Raw genomic sequence first — 26,286 nt, forward strand, 5'->3', positions numbered from 1 at the left:
CTCATTTTGACAGCAAAATGTTCATTTCTGAATGTTAGGAAAGGTCAGGACATTTAGGGTTTTATCAGATTTCGTTACAAAATTAGAGCTTTTTTTGTGACGCCGGTTCAAAAAGACCCCAATGCACTAGGAAGGTTAAATAATTACAGCTGTAAAATTTTCAAAATGGACATTTAAAAAAAAAATAAAAAAATATATATATTTGGCCGGGAAAATTTCCAAAGAAAAGAATTACAAACATGAAGAAATGTTCAAGATTCTAATATAAATATTCGAGAATATCGGACTTCGATTAATTAAGGTATATTAATAGGTAATTGAGAATCTCATCAAATTCCCGGTTTTTCCGGTTAATTTAGACTACGGGGGAAATTCAATAAGCTGGAACAAAAATAATTGAATATTTTTAACGAATGCTGCTGATGGTTCAATGGTTGAAAAACAACACACTATTTATTATTTGCATGATTGTTTGGAATAAATTGGTTAAACAATAATTCTATAAATGTAAATAGAGGAAATGGATGTAAAATTTCGGCCTAAATGCCCCTAATTTAGCGATCAAAAATATCCACTAGTACCGTCTCAATAACGCGTTAATGTAGATAAACTTGATAAATATCAGATTTTTAGCGATGGGCCAAATCTTAGATCCATAGACCAACATTAGAGCCAACATAGGGGAATCAATATGTTAAAAAATGATTTTCACTAAAATTGATACATAGCTCATGATTCCACCGTAATGACATCCAAGCTGTACAGGTGTTTGTGAAACTATGCCGAGAGTTAACTCTTGAATTCTAGTTTCAGCTGGTCAAGTTTGATTAAAACTCGCAATCAGTCGTGAAAAAATTGAAAAAAATTATTTCTTCAAAAATTGTTTTAGAAAAACATAATTGATGGAAATCAAAACAAATTAAAGCAATATTTAATATTACCTTGAAGGCCTTTCAAAAGGTTGTATGCAGAATTATCTCACGGTTAAAGTCATTGTATACTATTAGCATATTGCCTCTTTTCTCATGTTCATATTAGACCAAATTTAAATACGATTATGACACAATCTTTAGTAATTTTCGATTCTATCTGTGAATTGATGTCACTTTTAGTCTTCTGGGAAGAAACCATCGAAACATTTTCACAATTCCAGGATGGCATGCGTATCGGCCTATCGCAAATTGAAACTTGGAAATCAAATTTTCCGAAAATCACCGGGGCAACATATTTCAGTCAATAAATTGATTGCCTTTCTGTGAAATGACAAAGAAGGGATACCGACCTAAATTTGGCACTTGTTCAAACATCGAGCACCTAGCACTCGGAAGAAAGGCTGATTCATGCTGATTCCATATGTCTACTCCATTTGGTATTCTCCTTCCGTGCCAGTGCAGTGAAGTGAAAGAGCAATAAATAGTCCCAAAAGAGTAACGATGATCCACAGACCGGCAATGAGCTTGGCATTTTTATAGTGTCAATAGCTGGTTCATGTGATATCTATGCCGTGTATGAAGAAAAGCGCAATTTGGCAATCGTGCGGACTGAAATTCACCAGAAATGCCTCTAGCGAACTCGCGCGTCGGTGTCGTAGACCAAAAAAACAAGAAAACAGTCATTGGGGACCGTCGCCAGTCCCATTTAAAACGTGTGCCATTTTCGCCGTATCGCCCACTTGAGAAGCATTTGCGATGAGCATCAACGGTGTGGTGTGGCTGTATAGAAACACGAGATCTCACGTGCTGCTTCGAATTCCTACGCCTGACTGGGTGTGGCCATCCTCCACAGGAGAGAAATTGAAATTATCTAGCGTAGGCGTTCCAGGCGGTTGTTGGTCTCAACAATTTCTATCTCGCCGTAGGTTGGATGGATACTGCCGGGAGGCCGAGGACCGGGGATACCCGAAATTCTTAAAACGACCCAACTTCCAACGCAAGCATAGTCAATTAGTTTCTGCGAGAATCGATTTTTCACTCTCCTGGGACCAGACAGTTGCACCTGAACCACGAACAAACATTCCACCTCTCGATTGAAAACGGAAAGGGAAATCATCTGTCACTCTTGGTAATGGTTCCATGAATGAACCTTTATGACTTTTTAATCAGTCAAAGAGAACCGGTGAGGTGTTTACCCGCGGGGTAGATTTCCAAAAAAAAACATTTCGGCCACTATGAAACCACCCGATATGAGTGACAGCACTGCTCAGCGCGCTTGCTTTGGGAAAAGGGAAAGAAACGATACTGATGGTGTTGCTATTATAGCCCCTCCGAAGACGAGGATGATGGTGATGATGATGCGGTTGTTTGTGCGCAGATCTTCCGAAACCTGTCATTAACAGGTTTAAATAGTCATTTATAAAAATGTTTGTTTGGCTTACTTTTGGAGAACCGGTCGCCGTCATGGGGGATTTCCCGCGATGAAGACGGTTGTTGCGGCAGATTCGTCGCAGTAGAAAAAGGAAGGTCACCCACATTTGGACTTTCCGAAGAAGGAGAGAAGAGTTAATCCTTCCAAACAAATTTAAAAACCAAAACTTTGTGATTAAATGTTTTTTTTTTAGAAAACGAGTTTTTCATTTTAAAAACACTCGATGCATACAAAATTATAATTCCAGCCTAACTTTAACAAGACTGATTAATGTTTCTGTCACCTACTAAATTTTACAATTGATAGTGGACTTGATTTCTTTCAAGTAATTTTTTTTTCTATATTCCAAAATCTTGGAACATCGATAGGCCAAATTGTTAATTAAGCCGATAGCCTTGATGCCAGGTTTAATGGGTCACTGGGCCGAATTGTGGGAAGTTAGAGATAAAAAATAGAAATTATTGAAACCTTTGCAACATCAGATTAAATCTTGATCCATTTTGAAAAGTATTCAAGTTTATGGATGTTGAAAAAAATTCCAAGATTCTGGAGCTAAAAAAAATATTTAGACATTGACCAAAAATGTAATAATTAAGCTTTAGTGTTTCAATTTCCCGGCCATTTTTGGCATCCCGGTAAATGGGAAATATTTGTGACCTTCTCCGATTTGCATGAAACCTTTCATGATTGTTTGCTATAGGAAACGATTCACATTTTAGTTAAAATTCGTTCATTTTGAATAACCTTTTAAAATTTTCAAAATGGCGCTTTTCGATTTTTTTTTAAATTGTTGCTTGGCAACAGCATTTCTGTTCGAAATGACGTCTGAGACAAAGTAGTAGTTAAAAATAATGTTTTTCTGTGGTAATGTACAAAAAAGAATAATTTTGTAATTTCAAGTCAAAATTTAAAAAAAAAAACCTATCTTCGATTTTTTTTCTTTAAAATCCATGAAAAATTTTATTTTAAGATTAAAATTATGGACACTCGAAACTCGTGAAACTTTTGTTAAAATTTTTGAATCTTTTGTGAAAAGGTTTTTTTCATGTAATTTATACTTAGAAAATAATGTTTGAGATATTTTATGTCTTTTTCTGTGAAAAAAATTCACGAAACAGCGTACTAACAAAAAGTTCCAAAATTTGACCAAAAGTTCTTGTTCTATGATTTTTGTCAGTTTAAGGAGTCCATGGTTTAAAAAATTCTAAAAGATTTCATTTTTCATTAGCTTTCTTCGATTTTTTTTCTCAAACCGGGCAATGAAATTTTGAGATATTTGAGTTAACATTTTTATTGAATTTTTACTTTAAATAAATAACAAATATCTGGGAAAAAACAAAAACATTTTTTTTGAATTTCAAGTAAAAATTACAAAAAAATATAAAAAATTAAATATCTCAAAATGAGCAGTCAGATTTTTGAATTTTTATATAAAAAAAGGTTATGAGAATTTTTATATTGGTTAAAATTATGGACACTTAAAAATTTAAAAAATCGTTGGACAAGAACTTTTGGTTAATTTTTTGAATCTTTTGTTCAAACTGTTTTTATGTAATTTATGCTCAGTAAACAATTTTTGAGGAATTTTAAATCGTTTTCTGTGAAAAAAAATGCAATAAAAAAAGCGTGCTAACAATAAGTTCCAATTTTAACAGAAGTTCTTTCCCTACAATTTTTGTCAGTCAGTTGGTTTTGACAATTCTAAAAGTTTGCATAATGCATCATTTTTTTCTGAAAAAAAAAATCGAAAATCGGAAAATGACATTTTGAGGTATTTGAGTTTTAAACATTTTTATTTAATAACAATTTTCAGTAAAAATATACAAAAAACAATTTAATTTCCAATTTTTTTTTAAGTCAAGTACAAAATCTCAAAATGTACTGTCAGATTTTTTAACTTTTTTTTAAAGACTCATGAAAAATATTTTTTTGAATGGTTAAAATTATGGACACTTAAAAATTAACAAAAAATGTAGAACAAGAACTTTTTGTCAATCTTTTTAAACATTGTAATGAACAACGCATTTTATTTAAACTCAGAAAACAATGTTTGAGACACGTCAAATAATTTTCTGTGAAAAACTACTCTAAAAAGCGTACTAACAAAAAAATTCAAAATGTTTACCAAGGGCTCTTGTTTTACGATTTTTGTTAGTTTTCATGTGTCCATGGTTTTAAAAATTCCAAAATTAAGATTTTTTCTGATTTTTTTTTTATCAGTCAACGACGTTTTGAGATATTTATATTTTTAAAGAATTTTTACTTTGAATTAATAACAATTTTCTGGGAAAATATATTTAAAAAAATATTTTAGAAATGTCAAATATCTTAAAATGTCCTACCAGATTGAAAAAAAAATCAAAAAGCACATGAAAAATTTTTAATTTTAAAAATTATGGACACTTTAAAAATCATTGTTTTCTAATGAAATATAAACTCAGAAAACAATGTATGTCTCAAACATTCAAATAATTTTCTGCGAAAAAAAAATGCACAAAAACGTGTACTAAAATAAAAGGTTTAAAAATTTGACCAAAAGTTCTTGTTCTACGGTTTAAGTCGGTTTTCAAGTGTTCGTGGTTTTGAAAATTCCAAAAATTTGCATTTTTCATAAGCTGTTTCCTGAAAAATAAAAATCAAATCTAGGGCAATGACATTTTGAGATATTTGAGTTTTTAAATTTTTATTGAATGTCTACTTTAAATAAAAAATAATTAACTTTATATTTTATTTTTTCCATAAAGACGAGATTTTTCTCTACAACTTTGTCTCAGACGTCATTCGATCGGAAATGCCTTTTCTGTCCATTTTGAAATTTTTCAAAGGACGCCATTTTCAAAATTGTACCACATTCAAAATGGCCGAGTTTTAGCAAAAATGTGAATCATCGCCCGTAACAAACAATTACGTGAAGTTTCATACAAATCGGGTGAGGTTGATTCAAAGATCCATTTTTGTTTTCGCTATTTTGCCTGGAACTGCTCAATTTTTAAGCATGTTTGTTTCATTGATCTTGCATTTTAGCACCATTTTGTCGATTTAAAGTAATTTTGTTATTTTTTAAACAACTATGGTGACTTTAAAGTCATTTGTTGTATTGTTGGCATTTCTTGCATTAAGGATTTTTTTAAGAATGATTTTTTCTTAAACATCCTAACGGAATCAAACTTTCTTAAAATTGTTGGCGTTTCAAAATCATTTAGAAACTTCAATACCAGATTTTTGGTTGTAGCTGTAATTAAAGGGTTATTTGAATGTTTTTAAGCATTTTTTTATGCGTTTTCAGGGGCTATCTATAATTTTATGTCAAGACTATTTTACCATTTTCAGGCCATTTCTTAAGATTTCAAGGCCATTTTAGTATCTTGGAAAGTCAAGGCCATTGTGCAAAGTCTTGGACATTTTGGATTTTTCGGACCATTTTTGGCTATTTTTTGTGATTTTGAAGCCATTTCAGTATTTTGGAAAGTCAATCCCATTGTGGATATTTTTGATTTTTAGACCATTTTTTACGTTTTTTTAACAAATATTTTAAAAAATCGCGAAACATGGCCAACAAATCCAAAAAGACTGACAATCTTGTACATTTTGGATTTTTAGGACCATTTTTGGCCATTTCTTGCGATTTTAAAGTCATTTTAGTATTTTGTAAAGTCAATCCCATTGTGGAAATTTTGGCCATCGGAGACCATTTTTTTGGCCATCGAATCCAAAACGACCAAGATTTTCCACAATCTTATAAATTGTGGAAAATCTTGGACATTTTGGATTTTTTGGCCATTTTGGCGGTTTTTTTTAATGTCCAAAATGTCCAAAATTTTCCACAATGTCCTTGTCCTTCCGAAATACTAGAATGGCAAGAAATGGCCTGCAAAAGGACAAAATAGTCTTGGAATCAAATGATAGAGCACGCTTAAAAAGACAAAATATACTTAAAAACACGCAAATAATCCATTGATTTATAAAGTGATATTGAAGTTTCTAAATAATTTTAAAACGCTAAATAGCGTAAAAATATGACTGCGGACAAAATCGAAACAATGTGTTAAAATTCAATAACTTCGGTGCTCGCTGGAACAAGAGACTAAAAAATAGTCATTCTTATAGAAAAAAAGTCTCATGAATCGATTGGAGTGGGTTTCATCTTGGGCACGATAGGGTAAGTTGGGGTTTTTCACAGTTTTGCCCTAAAATCTCCTAATTTGCATGATTTGAATACTGTATCTCAAATTACCGATGATATAGACGGATGATTTCTTCGGCAAAGTGTATCAGGAGGTCAAGGACTGTTGGATGATGGACAGAACAATTCGAAATTCCTCCGCTAGGTGGCGCTAGTGAGCATTCGAAGTGAATATGTTTGCGCTGCTGTATCTCAAGATCCTGACTATTTAGACGGATGATTTCTTCGGCAAAGTTGATCAGGGAGTCAAGGATTGTTGGATGATGGAATTCCTCCACTAGGTGGCATTGGCCGGGACCAACGGGTTTTTTCCTTCCGAAGGAAGACGTGACCAGAGATTGTTATGCCTCAGAAACATCCCACCGACCTCGGCTTGGATTGAAACCAGACCCATTGGGGTTAGATAGCAGGCGCCGGCGCCGGCCGAAACAAACTTCAATAGCAAAAAAAAGATACATTTTAAAGATTTTTAATCTTACGTAAAATTCAACGCTTATCAAAAATGCTATCTTTTCTGGTATTACGCAATAAACACGGACACTTCTTCTTATTATTCTTCGAATTTCAAGCTTATTGCTTATCGCATATTAGCTTATTGCGTGCTCTCAACTTCTAGATGCTCTTCCACAGTTATTAAATAAGAGCTTTCAATGCCTGTACCATTTTTGCATTAGCATAATTGTGTAGCAAGTACAATCATACTCTATGTCCAGGATGTCGAGAAAGTGTTCAATCCGAACGATCCCTAGACCGGACCGGGAATCGAACCCAGACACCACCAGCATGGTCTTGCTATGTAGCTGCGCCTTTACCGACTGAGCTGGACTGAGGGACACGGACACTACGGTGGGGCAACTTTACAAACCCCTGTTTCCCACTGCTATTTCAATGCGTATTGAGGTCCCAAGGGGCTGTTCATAAACTATGTAGATCGATTTTTAGAGGTTTTAGACCCCCTCTCCCGCGTAGACAATCGTCCATACAATTTTTTGAAATTGTAATGAACCGTAGATATTTGTCAACTCCTAAATAATCTACGTAGTTTATAAACAGCCCCTAAACGAAATTGGTTATGATCTGGATTTGCGGAAAAAAATTATATTATGTATGGGAAACGGAACGATCCTATTCATTTGCTAACCAAAAATATTGCTCAAATGTTACCAAATCTCGGACTTAGATTCAGCATACTATACAACTTTTTCGAAGACTGCAAATCGATTTGATCTTTGTAAAAAAAAACAGTTACTAATATTTCACTTTAGACCAAGTGTTCCACACCTGTATGTAAGCACGGTGCAAAAGGTCCAAATTAATATAACAATACCTTTTTTCTCAAAAGAAAAATCGATTTGCAGTTGTTCTGCATAATATTCCCAAATTATTTCCGAGATTTGATGAAATTTGGGAAGAATTTGATTTTTTGACAAGCAAATGAATAGGTTCGTTTCGATTCCCATACATTTCCCCATACAAAATTTAAAATTCTCCCGCAAATCCTGATCCAAACCAAATTGGTTCAAATTTGAGACCGTCGTTGGGGACCTCAATACACATCGGAAGAACATTGGATAACAGGGGGTTGTGATCCACCATAAAAATTGACCCACCCTAATGGAAATTTTAAATTTGGCCAAAATCGTAAAACATCAACTTTTAGTAGAAATTTGAACTATTTTTTGTTGACAAACAATTTGTATTACTTCAAATGCAGATTTAAAAACCCATCCAACAATTTTTTTCCTATGTACAATTAACATAAATATTGCGCAAACACAGCTTAATTTCGATGACTGTGTGCATTCGATATGTTTCAATAAATAAATTCATAACTCGAAAACGCCACTTCCAATCGACGGAAAAAAGGTCATGTTATTTTAGGCGAGAATCTAAAAAAAGACCCTCTTTAATATTTTTTGAACATTGCTCATTTAACAGCGTATGCAAAATGCTAGCATTCTTGCTTGCAACATCAACTTTGAACTCAGATGGACACTTTAAAATGTACAAAAATCATGGAACAAAATGTTTTGGTTAAATTTTTGAACTTCTTGTTTGCATATAGGGGAAATGGATGTAATGTCGGCCTAAATGCCCCTAATTTGGGCCCATAAATAATTTTAGCAATCGACTAAATGTTCAATAGCGTCCAAAAATATCCATTAATACCGTCCCAATGATAAAATTGATAACTAAAAGATTTTTAGCGATGGGCCGAATATTAGATCCATAGGCCAACATTAGAGCCATTTTCCCTATATAAAGCGCAGAAAACTATTTGAAAGTCTAAAAAAAAGTTATCTGCGCAAAAGTTATCTGCATATTTTTCAATAAAAAAAATTCAAAAATATTTTAGGGGGTTAAAAAAATTCTATTATAGTTTGAAGCTCTTGTTTTTTAGATTTTAAACTGAAATTTTGTACCGTGTACAATTTTCCTGAGAAATGTTTTTTTTTCTACAAACTGGTCTCAGAAGTCATTTCGATTAGAACTGACGTTTTCGAGTTATAATTTGTTGAAAAATATCGAATACGACATTTTGATTTTTTTGCAAGATTCAAAATGGCCGAATTTGAGCACAAATGTTAATGATTGACCATTACAATTAATTATGTAAAATTTCATGCAAATCGGAGAAGGTCGAGTTTGAAATATATTTTTTTTGCTCTTTCGCTTAAAATTCTCTTTAAAAATACTTTCCCATAAAAAAATTTAATAAAAAAGTTAAGAGCATTTTTTTTTATTATGGTGAACCCTAACTCAATTTAAAAAAAATGCGCTGAAATGGGAATATTAAGCAATAGAAAAAAGGATTCTTGGACAACAAAGCTTGAAATAAAGTCAGTTATAACATTAAATAAGTGCATCTTTCTGTTAAAAAAATAAAGTTAGCTTTAGAATATAAATTAATTTGAGGACCACCCTAATCAAAACAAAAGGAAAAAATAAGGAGAATTTTATGAAAACATCGTCTAAAACTAAAAACAAACCCACTAGCTTTTTCATCTTTCTAAATTCCCATCCAGACCCACAGTTCAATGGTGCAGAAATCATGTAAATCAGTACATTGGATATTTTTGTTGATTGATGCTGTTAAAATTATGATTTATTTTCCCTGCTTAGAGCGGTATGCCCAAAAATCAAAGCATCGTTTTTCAAATTTCCCCATTTTTCGGAATTCACAAATTATATCCCAATTTCCCTAAAATTCTACTATAACAAAATATTCATATTTACCTTATCCCTATTGGCATCCTGGGCCCGAGCTTTGGCACTTTTTGGCTTATCGTGAATGGCTTTACTCTTGGCCACCACCGGTAGACCCCCATCGATCATGGTGACCATGACCCGACGGTTCTGGTTCGGTTGTGGCTGCTGCTGGTGAGCATTGCTGGAATGTTGTGACTTGTTGTTGCTGGTGGTGCTGGTGCTGTTGGAGGCAGCAGAATCCTGCTGCTGATGGTGGTGATGGTGATGGTGGTGGTGGTGACCCGGCAGAACCTGCTGCTGTTGCTGGTGCGATACCGGAGGACGTCCGGCGTCCACATCCGGCGATTGGATTGTACTGAGGCGGTTCTTCTCCTTCTGTAGCTGCGCTATGGTGGCGGGTGTGTGAGATTTGGAACGTTTGAGAAACTTCAGGACCGGATTCTTGACTCGGTACTGAACACCGGAGTCGTCGTTTCGGCCGGTTGTGGTTTGGTCTACGGCTGATCCGGTTCCTAGAGTCGCTCCGGAGCGCTTGTCACCCGACCCGAGGACGGTATTGGCATCTAGGGAGTGCACCTTATCGTCTAGTTTGCGGAAACTACCGTCCGCCAGCTTGACGTAGCACCCTTCGGTCATCTTGTGATACGAGTCGGAAGGTAACTTGTGGTAACCGTTGTCCAGGGTTTTGTAGTAACAAATATCAGTCTTGTGGTAGGCGTCGCCTGATTTGAAAAATTCTTTGCTGTTGGTCGAACTGAACACGGTGCTGGACCCTTTGCTGAGATTCAGATCGTTGCTCACGGTGGTCGCTATACTGACCGGTGGGGCTGCGGGACTCTGTCCGTTGGAGGCTACGTGCAGTAGCTGGTCGATGTTTTTACTTTCCGTCCGTGCCTTGTGGAGGGGATCCTTGATGTGGTGGTCTTTTCCGCTGAAGGAGTTTTCCTTTTTCAACAGTTTGATGTTGGCCAGTGCCGGTTGAACCGACGAGTGCCGATGGTAGATCTTTTTCCCATTACGACCTACGGTGACACCGCCGTGGTGGTTGTTGTTGCTGGTCCCTGTACTGGAAATCTGGCCCATAATGTTCGATAGGCTCTTGATGGCGTACGCGTCTAGTTTGTTGCCAGCGATCGTGGCCACTTCGTACATATTTCACCTCCCCGGGGAGGGAGACGCAGGCGGTCCTTCGCGAATATGTACTTCACTGACTTTTCAATTGGCTCTTCTGCTTTTTTTTTTTTAAATTTATTGCAAGTGTCGTTGGTACCTACACGATAAAATGTAATCCGAGTTGGAAAATAGTTCTCTGTGTCACCCGTTTCCGAACGCGTGACGTTTAGTGTCTGTCTATAAAGCAATCTTTCCACGAAAATCTGTTAAATCCAGCACACAGCAGAGCGAAAAGGTCATACATAGGGAAGTCGTACAAGAAAGTCGGTCACGAAAGCGCGTGTCACATGCACGTTGCATATGTCGTAAACAATTGTAGGCTGAATGGCCCGGTGTGCGACGATGGATGGTTGACGATGTTGACGGAAGTTTTACACTCGTTGATGAACAAAACTGTAATGCACGCGATGCGCATTAAAAACAAAGCAAAAACTTGAAAGTCTTTTGTCTTTTTACATGAGCTCAGATAGATGGATGGATGCTTTCCTGTCAGGTAGATGTTAATGCAAGGGGTAATAGTGACAGTTACGTGACTAGAGCGCACCACTGGTGTGCACCGAAAATGAGTGCAATGCAAAATTAGTAAAAATTAACCTCAACTTAGAATTCGTCCAATTGATGAAGCCTCAGGCCAATTCGATTTAATTTTTGATTCGATATAATGACATCAAGTTTAATTGCGCTTAATCAAGTTTAATTTTTTGCATAGTTCAGTTCCAAGGATTTTTTTTTCAATTAATCATATTGTCGGGCAGATTTGGGACGCTTGTACCAGTGATTGAACATGAAGAAATAATTTCCAGATTTGCTAAGCGTAAATAATATAAGTTATAGAAGAAAACATATCAAAACATTGTTTCACGGAAAAGTTCGAGTGGTACGAAACGTCATTTTAAACTGCTCGAATGATATGATCCACTGTTTTACACGGCCGAAAAATCTGACTCAAATTATTGAGTTCCGTTTACTCACTTTCACCGAAACCACGGTTACTCATGTACTGAGCAAAAATGTGCTTGAATTTGAGTAAATGTTCCTTATATTATAGCAAAATTGGGCAGAATTTGAGTGACATTCACTCAAATTACAGCAGTTTTTACTCAGTCTATGAATAACTGTGGTTTTAGCGAAAGAAAGTAAATGGAACTCAAATTTTAGTTTCAGATTCTACGGATCAGAACAATTTTGTTCAGTTCATGAGTGACCGTTTTTGTTGCGTATTTGAATAAACTGAACTCGAGTTTAAGTGAGATTCAAAAGACGTGTAGTCATAGACCAAGTAATTTTTTTTTTTTAATATATTTTCTTAGAATAAATAACATACGTTTATTTTTATTGTCTCAGGCATGATTCCGATCAGAATCCACGCTAAAATTATTAGAACATTTTCATGGACGCCCTTTTGAAAATTTTACAGTATCCACAATAGCCGAATTTCAGCAAAAATATAAATCATTGCAATAATAAACAATTCTGCTAAGTTTCATACAAATCGGATTAAGCCGATTTAAAAATTCAAAAGAATTATTAGAATAATTGCAAGGAAATTCCGTGGAGAGTTTCAAGAAAATTCCGAAAATAGTTTCAATTAAATCCCCAGTAGAATTCCAAGGGACATCTGTGAGAAAAAAATCAAGGAATTTCTGAGAAAATTCTTATGGAATTCAAAGGAAATTCTGCGAATAAGTTCAAAGGAATTTGTAGAAAAATATCATGGGAATTTTGAGGAGAGTTTTCAAAGAATAGAGAAAATTTAAAGGAATTCTGCGGATGGACCTAAAGGAATTTTGAGGAAAATTCCATAGGAATTTTCAGGAGTGTTCCAAAAGAATTTCGTGAAGAAATTTAACGGAGTTCCAAGGAGAATTCACAAAGAATTCTAATGATAATTGAGAAGATAAATGAGAGAGCGGAATTTCATGTAAGCATTTCAATAGAATTCTGGAGAGAACTAAAAGTGAAACCTGATGATAATTCCAAAGGTCACGAGAGTAATATCAATGGAATTTCGAGGGAAATCGGAGAATGAAATTCCGAAGAATTTTTAGGAGCATGCTTATGGAATTTAAAAGAGAATTCAAAGAAAATTCAGAGGATAATTCCAAACGAATGTTGAGGACAATCCAATGGGGATTCTGAGCAGAGTTTCAAAGGAATTCTGACGAGAATTCGAAACGCGTTCAGAGAAGATGTCCAAGGTAAATCTAGAACAGAGCTTTAAGAAATTTCGGTAGTTCTTAATGCAAGGCTCCGTCAAGGAGCTCTTATTTAAGCTCCGAGGAGAATTTTATGATAATTGTGAGGAAAATTTCAAGGGAATTCTAAAATATTTGCAATTGAATTCCGAAGAGAAATCAGAGAAGAATTCTAAGTATAATTTGAAGATAAATCAGAGAACAGAATTTCATATTGTTGCTGGAAACAATCCAGTAGAAGTCTGAAGACAGCAATAAGAGAATTCAGAGAATGTTTCCAGAGGGATTTTAAATAAGAGTTTGAAGGGTATTCCAAAAGTAATATCAATGGAATATCGAGGGAGCTCTCAGAGTGAAACTTTAAGGAATTTTTGGAAGAATTTTTATGGAATTCAGAGGATAATTCCAAACGAATTTCAGGATAATTCCATGGGGATTCGGAGCAGAGTTTCAAAGGAGAATTCGACGTAAGTTCCGAGGAAAATTCCAAGGCACTTCTATGTATAATTTCTAGGAAAATGTAGATATTTTTACCCTTCTTACAAAGAAGGGTATACATATCGCATGGAAAATCGACTTTCAATCCAAGGCCCGGAGGGCCGAGTGTCATATACCAATTGACTCAACTCGACGAGTTCGCAACATGTGTGTGTGTGAGAGAGAGATTAACGTTTTTTTTTCAAGTCAAGTTTCTCGTCAACCACTGACGCAACAACAACCAAATGAAAGGTGATCCCATAGAACGCTTTTGAATGTTTTTGGAATCGGTAAACTGGTTACGGAGAAATCGACAAAACAAGATCCAAAATATTACTACTAATACTTTTGGAACCGGAGAGCTGGATGCGGAGATATGGTCAGAACATGTTCCGGTGAATATGGGTTGTGAATCTATAATCGGCCTTAATCGTTTTAAGCCCATCATGTGACACCTCAAATCACATGAGCATTCAAAAGAAGATCAATGCTGGTCAATTTCGAGCGTCCAGGACCAAATTGGCCTCATCCGGACAGGTTCGGTGTATCTCAAGGGAAGTGGACAGTTTCTGACTTGGACAAAAAATCGTCATACGACACCTAAAATCACATCAGAATTAAACAAAAAGTTCAATGGTGGAAATATTAAGCACCCAGGACCACATTAGACACATCAGAACATGTTCCGGGTACCCTAGGGGAAGTGGCCACTGGCCAGTTTCTAACTAGGACCAAAACTCATCATGCGGCGCCTCAAAACACATGAGAGTTCAAAAACAAGTTCAATAGTGGTTGTATCAAGTCCCCAGGACCACATTGAAGTCATCCGTATATGTTCCGGGTACCCCAGCGGAAGTGGCCAGTTTCTGACTCGGACCAAAACCTGTCATGCGGCACCTCAAAACACATGAGAGTTCAAAAACAAGTGCAATAGTGGTTGTATCAAGTCCCCAGGACCACATTGAACACATCCGTATATGTTCCGGATACCCCATCGGAAGTGGCCAGTTTCTGGCTTAGACTAAAACCTGTCATGCGGCACCGTAAACCACATTAGGATTAAAAAAAAAGTTCAATGGTGAATGTATAAAGTGACCAGTGCCACCTTAGACACGTCCAAACATGTTTCGGGTACCCCAGTGGAAGTGGCCACTGGCCAGTTTCTGACTTGGACCAAAACTCATCATGCGGTACCTCAAAACACATGAGAGTTCAAAAACAAGTGCAATAGTGGTTGTATCAAGTCCCCAGGACCACCTTGAACACATCCGTATATGTTCCGGGTACCCCAACGGAAGTGGCCAGTTTCTGACTCGGACCAAAACCCATCATGCGGCACCTCAAGACACATGAGAATTCAAAAACAAGTGCAATGGTGGTTTTATAATGTGCCCAGCACCACATTGCACATATCCGGACATGTTTCGAATAACCCAGAAGAAGTGGCCAATTTCTGACTTGGACCAAAACCAGTCATGCGGCACCTCAAATCACATGAGAATTAAAAAAAAAGTTCAATGGTGGTTATATAAAGTGACCAGGACCACATTAGACACATCCGAACATGTTCCGGGCACCCTAGGGGAAGTGGCCACTGGCCAGTTTCTGACTTGGACCAAAACTCATCATGCGGCATCTCAAAACACATGAGAGTTCAAAAACAAGTGCAATAGTGGTTGTATCAAGTCCTCAGGACAACATTGAACACATCCGTATATGTTCCGGGTACCCCAGCGGAAGTGGCCAGTTTCTGACTCGGACCAAAACCTGTCATGCGGCACCTCAAAACACATGAGAATTCAAAAAAAAAAGTGCAATGGTGGTTATATCATGTGCCCACGACTACATTGAACACATCCGGACATGTTCCGGATACCCCGGGGGAAGTGGCCAGTTTCTGACTTGAACCAAAACCAGTTATGCGGCACCTCAAACCACATGAGGATTAAAAAAAAGTTCAATGGTGGATGTATAAAGTGACCAGGGCCACATTAGACACATCCAAACATGTTCCGGATACCAAAACCCATCATGCGGCATCTCAAATTACATAAGAATTCAAAAACAAGTTCAATGGTGGATATATAAAGTGACCAGGATCACATTAGACACATCCGGACATGTTATGGGTACCCCAGGGGAAGTGGCCAGTTTCTGACTTGGAGTAAAACCCATCATGTTGAGGTACACATGAGAAATCAAAAACAAGTTCAATGGTGGATATATAAAGTAATCAGGATCACATTACACACATCTCGACATGTTCCGGGTGCACATTAGGTAGTTTAATGTTCCTTCCTTTTGAGGACCAAAACTTATTATTCGATTCATGAAATCAATACGTAAGAAGCGTCAGATCTCGCCATAGGTGAATAAATTCAGGTTTTTTAAAAGAATTTCTGGAATTCTGGAAAACTTCAATGCAAATTCCAACGTAAAATAAAAGGGGGTCTGGAGGAGAACTCCAAGGAATCTGGGCTTGTAAAAGGTGTTCTTCAATTAATTTCAAGGAAATTTTTGGAGAATAATTTTGAGGAGAACTCAAACATATTTCAGCTAATTTCCAAGACGATTCTAAAATGAATTCCAAGAAAATACTGAGTTTATTATCAATGATATTCCGAGGGAATTCAAGAGAATTTTGAAGGTAACGTGAAGCGATTTATGTTAGGAGAATGTTATGATAAAAATATCAACAAGAATATGCTCAAAAGAACTCTGAAAAATTTTCAAAAACAGATTTTAATTCAATTCTTGAATAAATTCCAAAGAAATCCGATGAAGCGCTAACAAAGAAATTACCAAAGTAATTCAAACATAGACAACAGTTCACGGATCTCGGATTCCGAAAAAGGGCAATATCCAGAATTCGTAGTTAAAATCGATCAAGAAAAACAAATCTATATAGATCCATCCAAACGTCTGGAAGGACCACATTCCTTTAAGGTAGAAAATATTTCAACTGCCAAGCTAAAGCTAATTACCATGAAATGAAGCCACCCTCGACTGTCGAACCCGAACAAACTAGAAACCCGCTTTCATTAGCTTTTGATTCAATGTTGATCCCAGACATTTTCACACTTCATCAGAGTCTTCGGTGCTATCATAACATCCGGGGAGAACCCGGTTTTAAAAATAGCTTCCTATTTTGAGACGGGAAAATCAGTTAAAAACGACGCCATCGAAGGCTTCTCCGTCGTCATCGTCTCTCACATCCAAGCATGAATGAAAATTCGTTAGACCAGGACGCACCGGTCCTGCCTTCCTATCGAACAAAGTGCCACCAACAGCAGGTAGATATATGGTAAGGTAGGCATAAAAACACGGATCACGTTTTAGAATGCGAAACCTCTTCTTTTCCTACTACTCACAACTAAATACATAAAGTTCGCAGAAGGCGCACGCTCGCAGAACCTGCCAAACAGGTTTCCTTCGCAAGCTGCCCGCTGCCTGATCAACGAATTCCAACAACATTCAACACAGTCTCGCTGCCGGCCGTCCATCGAAGGTAGGAGGTTTTGCTGTAAGTTGCAGAATAATCACGAGTGGGTAAATAATGGGCGACCTTGCAACGACCCGTTGCTTCCAGCTGCAAGAGTTGCACTGTGTGTTATTAACTAGTTTTTTGTGTGTGTTCTGTGTGCTGTTTTACGGCGAACCTGTTGATGATTATTTGAAGCAATCATCGACGAACGAGCGCCATTAGCACACGACGTCCACTGCGATTGAGATTGTTCTGCCCAAGATTGACGTGATTCAAACGACTAATGCTGATCGCTGAGTCATAATCGGCAATCTATCACGTTAGAGCACTTTTAAGGTCTTGCGTCACGTTCGGATGATAGCCGCGCACTTAACGGGGCACTTTTGGTAAACCGAAAAGGCAACATTTGTGCGCTACTGGCCATTGATCTGGTTTCAACCCTCTCCACTCATCGAAGCGCACCCCTTATCCAAGGAGGGAGAGAAGTACGCGCGCGATCGACAAACATCATTGGATAATAGTTGCAATAAACATCGAAAACATGCTTTTCTGCAGCGTGGTTTTCCAACTGTGAGAAATGAGCGGCAGAAACTTGTGCGTACGTGGAAAGTTTACTTGTACTGAGCTATATAATCGCATACAAAAAAAAACATTACGGCCTGACTGTGCGTGAGCAACCAACCAGGTAGGCAGGCAAGTGGAACAAACAGATTCAATACAGCACCACACATCACCACTGGATCGTCCCATAAACAACTCTCGGGGTGCGATGCGAAAACGACGACGACGACGACGACGGTATGTGATGGTGAATGGTGATGTCACCTCGAACCGTTTGTACACAATTAGCCAAGCACAAAGTGCTAACGGTTCTTCTGATGCGCCCCTATTCCCTATTTTATAGCTTAATCAAAATGTCAAACCCGTGTCAGCAGCACGCAGTCGGGAAGAAGCATCTCCGAAGCAAGCCAGACAACACGGAATACAAATTAACCTTGCCAGCCGGTTTTCGCAGTCGGTTTACTCGAAAAATAAGCGCAGCAATGATCGTAATAAGTTTCTTGAAACCTGGGGATGCATTCGTTGCACTTTGCGCAACCATTTAAGCGAAAAAACGGAAATTCGAGCAGTTGCTCGAAACTGCTCGAATGTTCGTTTTTCAACGGTAAACGCCATTTTCGATCGATGTAAATGCGTCGCGCTCGGTAAAAGTTGTAACCAACTAGTTTTTAATCGCTTCTTCAACTCAAACATGGAGCTGTGATGTGGGTGAGCGGCTCAAGTCAATCTCTAATTGCACATGCACTAATACGGAGGATGCATGTCGCGCACCGGGAGGTCTAACAGCTCGCGTGCCACTAACCCTCTTTATCGCGCAGGGTGGAAAGTTGTCGCCCGTGACAACAAGAGTTTTTAATTTATGCATGACACATCGATCGGCCAACAGTGCATGTTGGGAGCCAAAAAGCTCTATGCCAACTTTGGAAAGTTGCCTCTTTATCGGACGGGTGTCATTCGATTGTGTTGCGGCTTCGTGGTGGAAACAATTCATTTGACACTAATTTGACGTCGGCAGCGATTTTTTGTTTTGTTTTCTAGGTTCCTCCCCATTCTTCCGAAAAGGGTACGAGAAACCTTATCGCAAATGCCAGACTACAGTATCGATACCAAAAAATAAACGCGAATGAGGTGAAAGTTTATTTTTAATCAAAACGCATCGACTGCCGGACGAAAATAGAAACATCCTCTCTCCCACAGTCGTCGTCGTAGTCGTGCTTGCGATTTGTTTACCTTTCATTTGTGAATGGCTTTCTATTATTTAAGAGCAGCGGGCAACATCAGCACCAAAGACTGAGTTCTGATTCGGTTGTCACACCGTACATCTACACTACTGACATGTATGGGTGACAAGTTATGACACCCGCAGGCCATCTCGGTCTCTTGTGATGGTAATGAACGGACCGTAAAATACCCAAATCTGTCAAGAGGAGATAATTAAAACTGTGAATCGTACCACATATAGAGAGAGCGAGAGGGAGATCGGAGAGCTTTTGTTCTCTGTGGGCGTAGTTCTGAGTTTTGAAGCATTGACCCTGACATGCGAGCGGCTGCTGCGGGTGACATCATTTGGTGGAGACTCACACGTTTCATTGTTATGCTTCGGGTTTGACTGTATGGGGAAGTTTTATTCAATCGTCCTCCATAAACAGAGAGAACCTTATCGATTTCCGGCATCGCTAGAATCGAACAAAGACGCCGATTCACGTGTGATAGCGCGCACCGGAAAGCACTGCAACAATTTTACATAGCTCGACTCTCGGCGATTTACACGCCTTTGATCTAGGCAGCAGTGACTTTTCATTTCACTTTGCCGAGCGAAGGGTTATTATCGTTATTATCACTTTGCTTGAAAATTTCCGGTTTCGGACCGGGTCTGGTGGTCACCACGCCACCGTGTCGCTCAATGGCAATATCGGTTGGTAGTGTCACCGGTTTAACGCTATGCTTTTTAATGCACAGGGAGGAGGGCATAATGAAATTCAAAAATTCAATCGCAGCTGCACTTAGCGGAAAGTGGATGGAAGGAACTAATCGCGCGCGCTTACACACACGTTGATTGATGACCTTCGTTCTGAGCTAGTGAGTAATTATCGAGATGGATAGACTCATCGGAGCGTGATTTGCGTGACTCAGTATCAGTCATTGTTCGTATTTTTTTTTATATTTTTAAAATGGAAAGGAAATTCGAGCAGCTGCTCGAAACTGATCAAGTGAAAGGTAAAATTTTACCGGTCATTGTTATTAAGACCGATAAAAGATATTCTTAGAGTGAAAAGAGGGGCATGCGACAATTTTTCGCGTAAGAACATTTTAAAGTAATTAGATAATATTCAAATTTGTATTCAATTGTGAGTTTTGATGCAACCGAAATCGATATCCATATTTTTAAAAGGTTATTGGAAAAATTACAAACTCATTTGCGTTACTTTTTCGTTGATTTGAGCAAAAAATAAAAATTCGAGCAGCTGCTCGAATTTTCAGATAACCACATTGGCGATTAAATTTCGAGCAGATAAATGATGAAATCCCTCCGTCTGTATTCATGCATAATTCAATTGAAATTACAGAAACAGCAACGTTTCGAAGCTTTTTTATGAAAACTTTAAATGATCGACTGTTACCACAGTAAGCGATCCCACACATCGCACAAACAATGGAAGTTAATGAGATTCGTGTGCCCTTACTTGTACTTGTAAAGTGCAAACAATCACGCACGAATGTACAGCAACAGTGCCGGCCGCTAATTTCCCGCACGCAAACATCTTCCCATCTGCACCGTCGATGGCAATGCGTCATAATCGACATCAACTTCTATGCGAATAGCGAATCTATGAGTAATCTCCTCCCCCCAAAACAATTGGCCCACATCCTAGCTGGGAAAATCATTCTGTTCAGTAGGGAAAGTAAACAACCTGCATCACGTCCACCGCTGTAATACGAGCACTGACATAATTCGGTTTCGTTACTTGCACAGTTTACTCGTTCGCTCGGTACCCGGTCTTCGTTTTTAAAAGGCAACGCCGCTCTCAAGGTGATAAATGATTCTACATTTTCCGCACAATTTATCCAATATAAAAGTACATTAATTCTTTCGCCTTCACCCAATCCCACCGCCAATCGACAGCGCAGTTTCGCTGAGAATCAACTGATCGATTGCATCAAAGAGTGCGCGCTAGCAGTAGCTTTGCCCGGATAGTTCTCTATCATTACGGTAGGCCCAGCCCGACCCGACCGAACGATCAGTTTTGATCGCTGAAAGCGAAAGAAAACAAACCTGAAAATGAATGTACAATCGTAATGACGTGTTGTTCAAGGGAAATCGCCGATCACGGATGGCCAGTGTAAAAAGGGTCGATAAACGATTAGCAACTCGGCTCAGCTGCACAGTCGATTTCGTGGAAGATAGCGAAAATTGTTTTGCAAATATTCACCTAATGACGTGGATCGAGAAACCGAAACAGATTGGGAGAAGGGGGAAACGTTGAACTTTTGAAGTTTTCCTGGCGGAGCGGAAGTTGTGCTGAACGCGTTAGCCAGCTATATAAGATTTAATGGAGCTTAATTCGTTGGGATTCGAGCAATTGTTGGGAGGCTTTACAACATACATTTGTTAACGATGCTTTCCTAATCGATTTGATCGGTTCGTGCTTGCCTAGAAGTTACTAAATGAACCCTCAAACGTTTACTAAAAACACCGGTAAAATTCTACTCGAATTTAAGTGAAATTCAATCATATTTGACCAAAATTTGCTCGAATATAGGTGACATTTTCTAAAATTCGAGCAGATGTTTACTCAATCTACGACTAACTAAGGTGTTAGATGAATTGAGTTGACAGAACGCAAATTTGAGTACGATTCAACGACCATCATTCGCATTCACATCGTTCGAGCAGTTCTGAGACGACCTGCATCCAAAAATTTAAAAGGAAATGACGAAATAAATTGACCACTTTGTCAAGCAGTTTTGGCGTGACTTTCTACCAGCGATTTCACAGAACTGAACCAACTAATTTCTGTTTTTTTATTAAACGCACAAATCATGGCTACTTTTCTCGTGGTTCTTGAAGAAATCTCAAAATAATGTTTTATTTCAAAGTTCGAGTGGTAGTAAACGTCATTTTAACTGCTCGAATGTAGTGGTTAATTGCAGATTTTCTATGGAAAGCATCAATAACATCTTTTTTAAACGATCTAGAAGGAAGAAATCCTAAACAATTAATCATATTGTCGAGCAGTTTTGGGCTGACCTTCTACCTGCGATTTTAACAATATGCAACAATAAACTGCAGATTTTTTCAAGCTGAGCATAAACAAGGCCCCATTTTCTCAAGGTTGTAGAAGAAGATTGTTTAAAATATTGATCCATTCGAGTGTTAGGAAACGACATTTTGAACTGCTCGAATAATGTTATAATTGCTTATGGAAATGTTCCAATGGTAGGAACCGTTCTTTCAAACTGCTCGAATTATATGATTATTTAACTAATTAATATAAATAAAGTAAAAGAACAACCCGAGCAACTAATTATATTTTCGAGCAGTTTTGGGATGGCCTTCAACCAGCGAGAAGATCCGCGCCAAATAATGAATCGGAAAAATTCGACCTTCTCCGATTTGCATAAAACTTTGCATAATTGTGTGTTATGGGCAATCATGCTCATTTTTACAAAAAATCGCCAATTTTGAATGATGTAATTTGTAAATTGTTGCACGAAAACGTCACTTCTGATCGAAATGACGTCTGTGACAAAGTTAGAGAAAAGTAATTTTTTACGGGAAAAAAATACACTAAGGTCTATTTTTACACGTTTTTTTACGCGGTGTTTTTTTACACGGCTTTTTTACACGGTTGGTGTCCGCTGAGTCACAATTTACAAGGTACGCTCTTAACGATTTGTCGATAGCGATACAATTAATCGAATTGATTCGAATCACATTATCCGTTTCAAGCCATAGGAATATTTTATTTACCTTTTATTTGATATTTCGATGTTCTAATCGGCCCAGTGGTTAAAAAGTTATGATTTTTTTTTAAACAGCCATTTAAAAAAATCGATTTTTTTGACCACCCTAACATGAAAATGGTCACCCTTGGGGTCTACTATTTTGCAATAAAATACAAAATAAACAATTATTACAAATTTTTTAGAATTACTATATTGTTTTGCTATTGCTGTTTAGGGAGATCATAAATATAATCAACTTTCGTCGAAATTCTTGAAAAAGAAATCCTCAAAAATATTCCCAACGTCAAGTTTTAGTTGTAAGAACCGTTAAATAAAACTGCCCAACTAATTGATTAATGGACAATATCATTCGAGCAGTTTTAAATGACATTTCCTACCACACGAACTTTACCATGACGCAATATTTTGAGAATTGTTGATCTGGAACTTCGAGAAAATAGAGTTTTATTTAAGATAAGTCTAAAAAATCCAAAATATATTGCCTCACTTTTTTTTAAATCACTGATCGTCCAAAAACTGCTCGACTATATGATTAAGTTCATCAAATAGTAAATGTACCGCATTTCCTGTTTTTGAGGTGGAAATAAAATCATCAATTAAAATTTAAAGCCCCAAAGTAGATTTCGAACAACTGCTCGAATCCTTTATCCGTGCATATTTACCATTCGAAATCAAATCCAAAATCACTGGAATTTTCCATCCACCTACAGAGAATGTAATTTTGATCAAGTGTAATTTCGAGCAGATTTTTATTCTCTTGATGAGTGACCGTGGTCTAAGCTCAACTGAGTGAAAACTGAACTCAACTTTGAGTCAGATTCAACGGCCATGAAATGATCATTCGAGCAGTTTTTGGACGACCTTCTACTAGAAATTCTAAGAAAATTAGAAAAGTTAAAAGCGTATTTTCTAGACGTTCTAGAAAATAAATCTAATCATTGTTTCAAGTTGAAGGAAATTATTTTTCAAACTGCTCGAATGATGTGATTAATTACTGTTTTCAAAAAGTGAATACAGAAATGCTGCTTGAAAATAAGCATTGAAGCTGTCACAGAAAAACTCGAGCAATTAATCACTTAATCAAGCACTTTTGATGAAGCTTCCAACCTAAAAATCTAAACTAATCGCATAATTCGAGCAGTTTAAAATTATTTTTTCCTTAGCTCGATTTTGATCGTGGAACAATATGTTCAGATTTTAGCTTCTAATATCTCAAGAAAGCGGATTTATTTATGCTCTGCCGAAAATTTGTTACCACATTTCCTTGCAATTACTGACAGAAGGTCATTGAAAAGCTACTGGGACTATGTTTAGCAGATTGTTTGTGGTTAGCATAAATAAAACCCCTTTTTTATCAAAGTCCGAAAGAAGAATTCTCAAAATATTGCTCCGTAGTAAAATTCGAGTGGTAAGAACGTCATTTTAGACTGCTCGAATTAATCTTGAAGCTATTGATTAATTCAAGCAGCTGAGCTGAACTGTAGATTCTATAATTTATCTTGACAGCTATTTTCAGAAAATGCTGACTAGAAAAAAAACATTTCATTTTTCATATTCTTGCAAGAAGAACAGGATTTAAACAAATTACAAAATAGATGAGAATAACTTAGAGTCACATTTACTCAGCTATAAGAGAAATTTCTACAACCGTAGGTTATTTAGCGAGGAGTAACCTACGTTTATAGAAATTTCTCCATACAACTGAGTAAAAGTGATATTTCTTTGGGTTAGTCTCATAGAGCCAAAAAAATGTTTATCCCTGCAGTTAACATTATTATTTGTTATTCGAACAAGCAGATGACAGCTGCTCGAAAAAAAAATCGTATTCAAAATGATTTAATTTTTCGAGCAGTTTTTCGTAATATTCTCCAACTTACATCATTAAAATTACCGACTTGCACATTATTCAATTAAAAAGATATTTAATATCGTTAAGTTGAAAGTTTGAGTGTTATTAAATGACATTACAAACTGCTCGAATTTACTGATTTGTTATAAATTTTGTTATAAATTATTTATTTCTGTAAAAACATAATGGTTTAAGGCCACTTTCTTTAGACCTTTCAACGAAATTAACACATTCATTGCAATTAATCACTTAGTCGAGCAGTTTTCAATCGACTAGGAACGGAAGGTTATATGGAATTAAGCTAATAAATTAACCACTTCATTCGAGCAGTTAAAATGACGTTTACTACCACTCGAACTTTGAAATGAAACAACCAAGAGAAAAGTAGCCAACATTTGTGCGTTTCATAAAAAATAGAAACTAGTTGGTCCAGTTTTGTGAAATCGCTGGTAGAAAGTCACGCCAAAACTGCTTGACAAAGTGGTCAATTGCAGATTGTTAAGGGAGATCATAAATAAAACCCACTATGAGGCTGTTAAAAAAAAAGGCGTTTATGCTCTCACTAAAAAATCTGCAATGATTCACATCATTCGAGCAGTTAAAAATGACGTTTCCTACCAGTCTAACTTTTCCGGGAAACAATATTTTGATATTTTTCCTCTAGAACCGCGAGAAAATAGGGCCTAGCTTATGCTCAGCATGATAAATCTGGAGTTTATTGCTTAATTTTATTTAAATAGCTGGTAGAAGGTCGTCGCAAAACTGCTCGACAATATGATTAATATGTTTCCAGGTCGTTCCAAAACAGTTCGACTATGTAATTAATGGATCACATCATTCGAGCAGTTTGAAATAACGTTTCCTAGCACTCTTTTTTGTGGAACGATATTTTGATTTTTTTTTCGTCTAGAACCTCGAAAAAATAGTGTCTTATTTATGGTCAGCTTGAAAACATTTGGGTTTATCATTTCATTTTCTTAAAATCGCTGCAAAAACTGCTCGACGGTGTGATTAATTTGTTCCCCCATTTTCTTTAAATCTCTGCAAGAAGGTCGTTCCCAAACTGCTCGACTGTATGATTAATTCACCCAAAGTTGATTTCCAACAACTGCTCGAATCCTTTAGCCAAGCCCACATCGGCTCGAAATTGAAATCAAAATCGCTGGAATTTTCCACCCACCTCCAGGGAATGTCATTTTGATCAAAACTCCAACCGCACGTGTACGGAGTGGCACACTCGACCTCGCTCAATTGAACTATCGCGCAGCAATCTGTCATTCCGAGCGCAAATTTGTTCCTATTACACGGCCGTCGTCTAGTAACTGCTGCCGCATTCCCGGCAACCAATTGTAGTAGCACCGGTCTCCAACAACTCTCAAACAGTAGCTGAGATAATCATCTGCACTCCGAGAGCGATCAGATGACGATGGAAGCAAAACAACAACCGCCGTCGTTGATTGTGACGGCAATCGCGTGGAGATGCAAATAATTAGAGCAAACATCGCAATACCCTGAGAGTGTGTGTGTGCGGTTACTTTTAGGTCCATGAGCTCGGATGTGATAATGCGGAACTGAACATTCCCAGCACAGTTATGGTCGCTTACAGTTTCTATTTATGGGGATATATTTTGCAATAGATAAAAAAACGCACACACACGCAAACATTATGGAGAGCAACCATGGAGATCGAGCGACATGAGCAAATAGTTACAAATCTCATTTAAGCGAAGTTTATAGCTTCGCCTCACAGCTCTGAGGTAAGATAGCAACGTACGATATTGCAACGATGAACAAAAAAATACACCCAGCGGTGATCCAACGC

General features: G+C 37.3%; 1 protein-coding gene across 11 annotated transcripts in view; it reads right to left on the bottom strand.

Moving 5' to 3' along the window:
* Window positions 1–26,286, bottom strand: part of LOC135712708 (MAP/microtubule affinity-regulating kinase 3-like) — a 384,511-nt gene that overhangs the window by 142,269 nt on the left and 215,956 nt on the right. For 9 of the 11 annotated variants that reach the window (XM_065235710.1, XM_065235720.1, XM_065235721.1 and 6 more), the window contains exon 2: window positions 9,785–11,027. The exons of the other annotated variants lie outside the window; for them this stretch is intronic. In XM_065235710.1, coding sequence (XP_065091782.1) covers window positions 9,785–10,909 — 1,125 coding nt within the window. In that variant the 5' untranslated portion in view covers window positions 10,910–11,027. The remainder of the gene's footprint in view (window positions 1–9,784; window positions 11,028–26,286) is intronic. 11 annotated transcript variants of the gene reach the window in all.

The sequence above is a fragment of the Ochlerotatus camptorhynchus genome, unplaced genomic scaffold (genome assembly GCF_037179485.1).
Source record: "Ochlerotatus camptorhynchus isolate MF236.1 unplaced genomic scaffold, CSIRO-AGI_Acam_v1.1 ptg000503l, whole genome shotgun sequence".
Taxonomy (NCBI): Eukaryota; Metazoa; Arthropoda; class Insecta; order Diptera; family Culicidae; genus Ochlerotatus; species Ochlerotatus camptorhynchus.